The sequence below is a fragment of the Chrysemys picta genome, chromosome 24, assembly GCF_011386835.1.
Source record: "Chrysemys picta bellii isolate R12L10 chromosome 24, ASM1138683v2, whole genome shotgun sequence".
NCBI lineage: Eukaryota > Metazoa > Chordata > Testudines > Emydidae > Chrysemys > Chrysemys picta.
This window is the reverse complement of record NC_088814.1, coordinates 7,246,972-7,256,491: the sequence shown is the minus strand read 5'-3', so window position 1 is coordinate 7,256,491 and position 9,520 is coordinate 7,246,972. Positions and strand designations below refer to the sequence as shown.

The following is a 9,520-nucleotide window of genomic DNA, read 5'->3' as shown; positions in this document are numbered from 1 at the left end:
CTGCGCAGAGGGGAGAGGAAGGGATGGAGGTTAGCATCAAACTTCAATGGGCAGAGAAAGAGAGAAATCAGAAAGAGGAAGAGAAATCAGGGACAGAAATCAGTGACGGAGAGAGAAATCAGAAAGAAATCAGGGACAGAAATCAGCGCGGGAGAGAAATCAGAAAGAAATCAGGGATAGAAATCAGCGCGGGAGAGAGAAATCAGAGCGGGAGAGAGAAATCAGGACTAGAAAGAGAAATCAGGGACAGAAAGAGAGGGAGAGAGAAATCAGGAAGAGAAATCAGGGACAGAAATCAGAAGGGGGACAAAAATCAGAGTGGGAGAGAGAAATCAGAACTAGAAAGAAATCAGGGACAGAAAGAGAGGGAGAGAGAAATCAGGGACAGAAATCAGAAACATCAGAAGGAAATCAGAGAGATCATGTGAGATCAGAGAGAAAAATGAGCGCGAAATCAGAGAGATGAAAGGGAGAAAAACACCAAAGAAAAGAGAGAGAGAAGAGGAGGAGACACAACAGACTCCAGAGGCTGCTCTGAGAAACATTTGGTCAGTGACGCTGGAACAGGGGAAGACAGACATTAGCGTTAGTTAAACCGCAGCACAGTTGGACGGACGGACACAGCTGGATGGCGTGCGTGGAATCGCTGGTTCTCCTTCCTGCCCACAGTTCTATCCCCTGGGCAGTTAGCGGCTGTTTGGGCCTTCATGGGAAGATCCGGATTCCCCCATTCTGCATCAGCGCCCCCTAGTGTCACAGCAGCATCCTGGGCCCTTGTTCTACCCTTCTCTTTATTAGGGTTTCTTCTGACTCTGCCCACTGGTGCAGTTGTCCCGTGCACAAGGCTCAGCTCGTGCCACCAAGCAGGTGAGGAATGGTGATGCGTCAGGCACGAGGGTGGCGATGCCCCTTCGGCATCACTAATCCAGCCGTGCAAAGAGTGCAAATGGTCTTGTGGTGCCACAAATGGGCAGCACCCTCTCCCTCCTCCCCTCCCGAGGTTTGGTGCTGTATCCTCCCCAGGTACTCCTCTTTTGCACCATCGGGGCGTATATGGCAGGGCCCTCGGGGCAGTTCCTGAGCTAGCAAAGAGCGAGACAATCGCAAACGCGGGTTGGCTCCAACTGAGTGGAACAGCGGATACGCACACCCACACCCCCACACACATCCCCATGGAGCCTGTGCAGAGGGGAGCCAGGGAAAAGTAGAGGGGGATTAGGGGTAGGGGCGTGCCAACGAAAGTGCAGTCAGACGATTTGCTCCCTGGCTGCGAGAGTATCAGACCAGACCACACACAGTGACTCAGTGGGCCCCTCAAGGGAGAGATGCAGCCCAGACAGGGAAAGGGTTAATAGGAGAAGGCATGACAGACAGGGAGGAAGTGAGAAGTCAATATCCCATAGGCCCCTCCCCGTTGTATGTTGCACCGCCCCCCATTCATTACCAAGAGAATGGAGTGGGCTCTCAGGGCAAAGGGGCAGCCCTGAGCTAGTAGTCGTCGGTCAGCCGCTCCGTTTCAGACGGCTGGATCTTCATCTCCGCTTTCTGGCCCTTGGCCTCGTACATGGCGCGGGTGCTCGCCCTCCGGAAGAAGCCGCACTACGAGGAAGCAGGTGACACCGGTCAGGGGCAATGGGCGGCGGGAAATCCCTTAGGAGGAAATGCTCCTGCCCAGAGGTGGCTGCTTCTCAGTGGCAGATGGGCTGATCTCTGAGTGTATCGATTTATAAAGGGCTTTGGGAACCCTGCGGAGCAGGGCCGGATGGGGGAGGTAGGTTAGGGATATGGATGTACTTCCTAATCAGCAGGGTCATTCCGGCTTCCTATTAAACAAGCTCAACTGAACCCTGCTCTGAGAGACGGCCCCTTCTGACTCACCTGATCCGCTCCCACATGATGCCGGAAATACCCGTTCGCTCCTGCTAGCCTAGTGGAGCGGAAGCAGCAATCCGGATTCTATTCCGGATCATGCATCATCAATTAAGTTCCTACTGTGGAACTGAAGGGGAAAAAACCAGCTTGACTCTCAGATCCCCAGGTGGCACTTGCAGGGTTAGGAGGGATCTTCCCCAGGGCCCTGCCCCGAATTTGGAGCAGTCCAGTGGGGTGGGAGTGGAGGCAAAGGTAGCTTTACACCACCTTTTAACCTCCAGGATTCTGGGGCTGGTGGGATAAGGTAGAGCAGCCTATGGGACGGCTCTAATTTACACCCCCAAGGGACCATCGTGCAGCCGAGAACAGCTGGAACTCAGAGCAATGCGGCCACACCCCGACCATCCCTGGAGCATGTACCTAGCATATTCTAGTGCTGGGAAGAGCGCAAGGCAGCAGTGTTGGGGGATTCCCCAAGTTGGGGTGATCTCTGGGGTTTCCAGCTCCTCTATGCCGCCCAGAATCAGGGCTGCTATCTTGCGAAGCAGTCAGCGGTGATCCCCGAGAGAGAAGTCACTTTCCAGAGCTGAACGGTGTTTAAACAATACAGCCGGAACACTAGCCGCGCAATCCCACGGGGGTATTTACACAGCTCAACCGGTCCCAGGGGAGGCTCGTGTCGTTCCCTGCTCCAAACGACCGATGGACAAGCCCCAGAGACAGCAGAGGTTGAGAGAAGCCCAAAACTTCCTCAGCCCCACCCCCAAAAATGGCAGTTTATCCCCATTTGCTAGAACCCAGTCAAGCTAAGCAGGGGTGGCACGGACAGCTTCAAGGAAGAGCTCAGATGCTGCCGCAGGGCGTGATGCTGATGATTCAATAGGGGGCGCTGTTCTCACTCAGCCACACCCTGGCATAAACCCCAGGCTCCCAACTATCAATCATTCCACGATGCCTCATATAAGTGGGGCGTTAACCCCATTCCACCTGGGGTAATTACAGTCAGTCTCCCTAAATCCCCTTCTGATGCTCTTCTGCATCCTAGCCGTGTGCTGTTAAACAGCGGCCATGCTCCACCCCAGAGGTGGCTGCATCTCAGGGGCGGGCGAAGAGACCTCGGTGTGTCGTCTGCAAAGGGCTTCGGGACCCTTCACGATGAAAGCCTGCGGGGTCGCCAGCCCAGCCTGACCCTCTCTTGAGAAGCAGCTCTCTAAAGGGCCCTCGCGGTGCTGCAATGGGGGGCATTGGAATGCGTTACAGATGTAGTCACCGGGGTGCCGGGCTCATGGTCCACCAGTGTCTTGAGCACGCCAGGCCTCAGCGCGGTTCCCATCACTCACTCCCAGCGGCTCCCGTATCAGCCTAGCCGGAGAGCAGGAGTCCCTCACCCCCACCCTCTGCGCCGAAGGGAACAGCAGCCCCTCTCACCTTCCACAGCAGCAAGATGATCAACCCCAACAGCAGCAGCCCTGCCCCGACTGCCACGAGCACCAGCCACAGCTCGAGCTCCGCCGGCTGCTCCTCGACCAGCTCCGAGTCGATGTCCACGAAGAACTGGGAGCCAAACGCAAGGAACAGACAGGATGGGATGGATGGCAGCTGCGCAACTGTGCACCTGGCTGGGGAGGGGAGCTCCCGGCTATTGTAGTCCCAGCCTCTCCCAGCAGGAGGCGCTATGCAGGATGGGGCAGAAGTGCTGGCTATGGGCGAGGAGAACTCCCAGCTACTCCAGTGCCAGCCACTTCCCACCGGAGGTGCTGGAGGGCAGAGCAGGCAAACACCCGCCCTGCACCCAGAGAAGGGAGCAATCCGGGCTGACTCACCTGCACCGTGTGGTTCTTCATGTTGATGGTGGGAACGTTTGTCTTGAGGAACAGCGTTGCCAGCCCCGTCACCTTGACACGGTCGAAGTCACTGAACTCCTGCGCGGCCCGGGGAGACAAGAGGGGGAGGGGGAAATGGGGCGGCTTGTAACCTGGGCCAGGAGTGTCTCTCCGCTTTAACACAGCCACCCCCCCACACACCCGCCCCGCTGCAGAGAGTGCTGGGAATGGGGACGAGCGACGCCAGCTGGAGTACGGGATGGAGGGGTGGCCGTTGCCACTAGGAACCCAACTGAGATCTCCCAACTCATTGTATGCAAGGTCTGGTCACTGCCTACTCTCCATCAGACCCCAGCCAGCAGCCTAGAGGGGTCTGGCTCCACAGGAACCCAGGCAGTGCCGGACCAACCATCCATCCCAGTACCCCATCTCTGACAGTGGCCAGCACCAAAGCCAGCAGCAAGAAACCCCTGCAGTGGGCAGATGTGGAGGAATCTGCCTGCCACCATGGTCTCATCCTGATAGTGCAAGATCAGCTTAAGCCTGAAGCCTGAGGTTTTATCTCCCTTCCAAACATTTTGTTAGCGTTTATATGGACACTCCCGTTATCCATATGAATGGTTGAGCCCTCCTGGAATCTTGCTAAGTTCTTGGCTCCAATTTTATCTTGTGGCAGTGAGTTCCGCTGACTAATTATGCTTAGCGTGAATCCGTCTGTCATGAATTTTAAATATCTCATCACCGGTTCCTGCCCCCGTAGATAAAATCCACCCTCCCAGAGCAGTACGGGACCCTGGGCAATTTGGTGCTGACCTCGATGAAGGTGCTGTTCCACACCCGCGCTCGGACGCTGATGTTCGTTGTGTGCCTGGCGTCCCGGATGGGGCACTGGAACCAGATGCAGCGGGACGTCCCCTTGGAGCAGCTCTGGGGGCAGGAAACAAAAGACGCTGGCATGTTAGTGGACGGGACCAGGCGGATGTACGTAAGAGGGTCTTCCCAAGGGGAAGCGTCTCTGTCAGAGCAGCTCACCCAGCCAGTAACGGCTTCTCAAGGCTGGGCTAGGAGCTTGTGAAGAGACGTCGGGGTGGGAGAGTTTCTGAAATGAATCCTCAACGCTGGATGGTTACGACCCCACAACACACGCAGAACATCGGTCAGTTACAGGCCTGATCAGCTGACACTCTTGGACACCACACCATTGTACCCCATGCAACTGGCTGTGGGAGACAACTGCCCTCTAGTGGGCACAATCAGAACTACTCAACCACGTGTCATAGGCCTCGCACCGCCACGAGCTAGCGGAGATTCCCCCTGAGCTCTTGGGCTCCTGGAGCAGGCGCAGTTGGGGGACTATCCCACAGTCATTGTCTCTGGAGTTGGGGGGTGCGTGAAGGACAGGCTATGGATTGCGCTGGGTGTGTGACTAGTGAGATGCTACCAGGGACCCCGGCCCTCCGCTGGGGCCGGGCTAAAGCTGCCACGAGTCCAGCGCTCACCAGTAGCGTTTCCGATTTGGCTTTCTTGGAGGCGGCGAGGGTGACGGGGGGATCGGCTTGCAGTTCTGCCTCCAGGTCGCGCTTCTGCCGGGCGGAGGCACCACCGTCCAGGAGCTAGAAAGGAAGGGAGCCGGTTACACTCCTCCGGGGTCTGCACCTCATGGAGGGCTGAGCATTTTCCCGTACCTGAGGACGCAGGGCAAGGCAGAGGGCGCACGGGCTGGTGACCCCTCGCCAGGGCTCAGAGTCCACCTACCTGGCCCCCCACCTCTCCAGGGCAGAGGACACAGGAACCACCGGCCTGACTCTCTCCCCAGAGGTCTCCAGGGCAGAATCAGGGCTCTCGGCAGAGGCATGGTGCCTTCAACTGCTGCCTGCCAGCGCTTTGGGCTGGCGCTGCTCCCCGCAGGGCAGTGGGTGCCGTCGCAACGCTGCAAAGTGCAGCTGCGGGGTGGGGAGAGGCAGGGCAGGGAAGGGAAGGGCGAGCCAGAAAAGAGGAATGAAAGGCGAGGGAGAGGGCGCGCCGGCGGGCGGGCGGGGAGCAGGGGCCGCCGGGCTGCAGGGCCTGACTCACGGTGAGGTTGAGGGGGTTGATGACGCCCCCTGGTGGCCGGCAGCGCCAGCTCCCCTTGCCGCTCACGAGGATCTCCGTGGGGTACAGCAGCCATTTGCCGTTGTGGATTTCGTAGGGCCACTCGAAGCCCAGGACGATGGTGCCCAGCGAGCCCAGAGATTCCCCCTTGGTGCTCACCTGCAACGCAAAGCCCAGTTGGGACGTGGCCACCGCCTTCTCCCCCCGGCCCCGCCCCATCGGGAGCCTACGTACCTGGAAATCGAACCTGACCGGGCTCCCCACGTCCAGCTCGCTCTTCATGGCCGACTCCCCCATCACCTTCCCGCTGAAGGACGTCTGGAGGGGCCGGGACGTCCTGCCGGGGAGGAGAGCGGCTGGGGTCAGCGGGGCAGGGGACGGGGGGCAGACCAGGCAGGAGAAGCGGGCACGTGTTGGGCAGTGGGGAGTTGCTGGGATCAGCACGGACTTGGCTCAGAGCTGGAAGAGGCAGGCTGGGCTTGGGGGGCCCGGGGCTGGGCTGGGGGGCTGGGCTGGGTGTGGGGCTGGGCTGGGTGTGGAGGAGGCCCTGGGTGGGTCCAAGCTGGGCATGAAGCACTGTCTGGGGATACACATGCAGTCAGGGTCTCTTCATCAGTGGGATGTAACTGTAGAGGAACCACACTCCTGCATAGAAGTCACACTCTATGCAGCCCCCAGCCCTGCCCAGACTCCTTATGGAGCGCCAACCCCTGAGCAGGGTGAGCTATGGGGCCCAGCACCCCAATTCACACTCCAGTTCTCGCTGGAGACGGAGGCGCCTCCCGGGGGCTGGAATTTGGGGACCCAGGAACCCGCTGAACCGAGGGGGGCGCGAGCCCCAGAGATACGCACATGCTGAGAGACGCCTGGACGGTGTAGTCCACCAGCAGCTCGGCCCACACTGGCTGCAGATCCTCCTGGTAACTCAGTCTGCCGAGACAGGGCCGAAATAACATTACAGGGGCCGTCTGCACCTCGCTCCCTGCCTTGGAGCAGAGATCCAGACACGCACAAGGGTCTTCAGCCAGACCCCATCAGCCTCAGCGTCTGTAGGGGGCGCTCTCTGCCCTGAGCCAATGCTGACCCCAGAGCGGCGCTAGGGGGCGCTGCCCTGCAGGGAATGATGTGGGTGACTCCAATTCCCCAGCACAGGGATAAGGGGTGCTGCTATTTTTCCAAGTTGGTCCTGATTCATTAAAGCCCCATGGCATTCTGCATGCCCCGGTGTTGCATTCCACCTGGCCTGCGGTATCACCTGGCTACAGCACTCGCTTTCCTCTCCTTTCCGAGACTGCTGCGTAACGTTGCTACGCGCTGTTAATTAACTGCCCTGTTCCACCCCAGAGGTGGCCGCCTTTCGATGGCAAAGTGTGGCAGGGTTGGGGGGGCACTATGGAAAAGCCTGGCCTTGCTTCCTGTTTTCTCTCCTGCCAGCTGAGTTGCTTCAACTCGACTCATCCAGCACCCCTCCCCCTTGCAGATGGACCCCCACCCTCCGCGCCCCTCCAGGGGACTCACGTGGAGAGCTGGAGCTGGGCCATGATCTTGCGGGTGTCCAGGGTGATGTTGATGGCTTCGAAGGTGATGATCAGCTCTGCCTGCAACAGAGGGGCCAGAGCGCTCAAGGCCAGGTCCCTGTGGAGCTGTGCCTGGCATGGGCTTTACCAACCAGGCTGGCCCCGTTGGAGGACACCCCCAACCCCCTGCCACAGACCCCTGCGGTGGGGGAAGCTCAGATCTCATTGATCACCCACCACGGGGGCAATGGACACCTGGCACCCACACCCACCCACGCTGCAAGAGTCCCAAGGTGGTCAGTGTCCAAAGGCTGCCATGCCCCCCCCCACCCTCTGAGGCTTCTTGTCCTAGCCCCATAGGCTGCCCCACTTGGCGGTGCCCCATGCCCCACCCCCAAGGGACCCTGCCCTCTGAGCCGGGGCGTGTGAGGCCAGACACCGCTCACCCTCTGGTTCTTCTTGAAGGGGTTTCCCAGGTCACACAGCACCGTCTCCTCAAAGGTGCAGGCGCCGCTCTGTGGGGAGGTCGGGGGAAGGGGGTGTCACCATCAGCTCGGCCCATGAGCCCAGCCCCGCCACAGAGACACCTCCCCATCCCCACAGAGACACCTCCCCATCCCCCATCCGAGCGCCTCCTGCCCCATCCCTGTGCCCTGCCACCCCCCAGCCACCCACCTCTACCTGAGAAGCAGTTGCCCCATCTGGGAGCAGGACGCCCCTGAGGGCCGGCCCTGAACCTTGATACCCACCACCCCCGAGGGTGCCCCCTTCCCCATCCTGGGAGCAGGGCACTGAGAGAAGGGAAAGCCAGCCCCATATCCCACCCCCAGCCCACAGCCAGGGCTTTGGCCTCCAGGCTGCCTGCCTGCCCCCCTCCCGCCCCCACCGCAATAACTGGCTGCACGTTGACCGGGTGCCCCTCGCCAGCCCTGATGGAGCACGGCACCTCTCAGCGGTGGGCACAAGCCGCGTCCCTCCTGCCCTCCCCATGGGCTTTAAACCGGGACAGAAAGCGACCTGGGGCTCGGACAGACAGACAGAGGGCTCCTCCATGTGCGGGGCCGGGTGGACGGCTGGCAATGGGGGGGTACGGGAGGAGGAAGAAGCGGGGGGGGGGGGTTGGCACAGAGGAGGGGGGCTGGATGGAGGATGCCATGGCGGGCGGGAAGCCTCCCTCAGTGTGCGGACCGAGCGGGGCGGGCAGCAGGGGAAGGGGGTTCCTTACGGGCCGGACGGAGGAGGGCAGCAGAGTGGGGGGCACGGTGATGTTGAGCAGGGCCTCGTGGGCGTCCTCGCCGTTGCTGCCCGTCGAGGGGGCGTTGGTGACGTCGACGCGCAGGTGCAGCTTCCTGACGTCCCGGCTGTACTGCAGCACCTGGGTCCCATTCAGCCTGCGCCGGAGAAGGGACAGCGCTCAGCACGGGGACACCGGCCGCCACACGGGCAGGGGGCGACAATCCCCCCACAAGAGGGGAACTTCTCTGGGTCCCACCGGGAAAGAGAGCCCCCCTCCCAAAGCAGGCAGGGTCCAGGCAGGGATGCTTTCCCCCAGTGGGCAGGTAAACTCCCCCCTGAGCTGGCTCCGTGTGCCCGGGAAGGGGGCACGGTGCCAGGGCAGGCTCTGCCCTTCTCTCACCGGGGCAGCGGCTGGTTCTGCTCGTTGACGAAGGCGCACTGCAGCTGCAAGTTGCTGTTACACTTGTTGTCCAGGCCGCATTCTTTCTGGAAGTTAATCTGACAACCGCACGGGTCATTCACGCGCGCTGCCCCGAACCAGCACAGGGCAACCCACCCCGCTTGGCGGGCTCTGAGCCCAAGACCGTCAGCATTAAAGCATGGGACCTCCGCCGCTTGAGCTGAGGGAGGCACTCCACCACCCAGCGGCAGCAGTAGGTTGTTATCCTGTAGTTGTCCCGGCTACAAGCAGGGATGTGGCACACCCCAGCGCTAGTGTGGATTATAGAAACGTGTTTCCATTAGAAACCTCCCTATAGCAGGGCAGGGCCTCAGAGACTTGGAGGCAGGTAGGTTTTACCCAAGCAGCTGATGCCTCCCTCCTATTCACATGGAGCCAGTGTCAAAGCCAGGAATGGAACCCAGGAGTCCTGGCTCCCAGCCCCCTGCTCAGATCCCATTCATGCAGAGCCAGTGCCACAGCTGGGAATGGAACCCAGGAGTCCTGGCTCCCAGTCCCCTGCTCAAACCCCATCCCCACAA

The 9,520-nt window shown here is 60.4% G+C and overlaps 1 protein-coding gene across 3 annotated transcripts in view; it reads right to left on the bottom strand.

The window, feature by feature from the left end:
* Positions 1 to 9,520, bottom strand: part of ITGA3 (integrin subunit alpha 3) — a 54,965-nt gene that overhangs the window by 2,163 nt on the left and 43,282 nt on the right. For all 3 annotated transcript variants that reach the window (XM_065577565.1, XM_065577566.1, XM_005301935.5), the window contains 12 exons: positions 8,940 to 9,037; positions 8,529 to 8,694; positions 7,750 to 7,818; positions 7,305 to 7,384; positions 6,639 to 6,716; positions 6,021 to 6,123; positions 5,769 to 5,945; positions 5,195 to 5,308; positions 4,509 to 4,622; positions 3,696 to 3,794; positions 3,301 to 3,426; positions 1,445 to 1,599 (listed from right to left, as the gene is read on the bottom strand). In XM_065577565.1, the coding sequence (XP_065433637.1) occupies positions 1,489 to 1,599; positions 3,301 to 3,426; positions 3,696 to 3,794; positions 4,509 to 4,622; positions 5,195 to 5,308; positions 5,769 to 5,945; positions 6,021 to 6,123; positions 6,639 to 6,716; positions 7,305 to 7,384; positions 7,750 to 7,818; positions 8,529 to 8,694; positions 8,940 to 9,037 (1,335 nt within the window). In that variant the 3' untranslated portion in view covers positions 1,445 to 1,488. The remainder of the gene's footprint in view (positions 1 to 1,444; positions 1,600 to 3,300; positions 3,427 to 3,695; positions 3,795 to 4,508; positions 4,623 to 5,194; positions 5,309 to 5,768; positions 5,946 to 6,020; positions 6,124 to 6,638; positions 6,717 to 7,304; positions 7,385 to 7,749; positions 7,819 to 8,528; positions 8,695 to 8,939; positions 9,038 to 9,520) is intronic.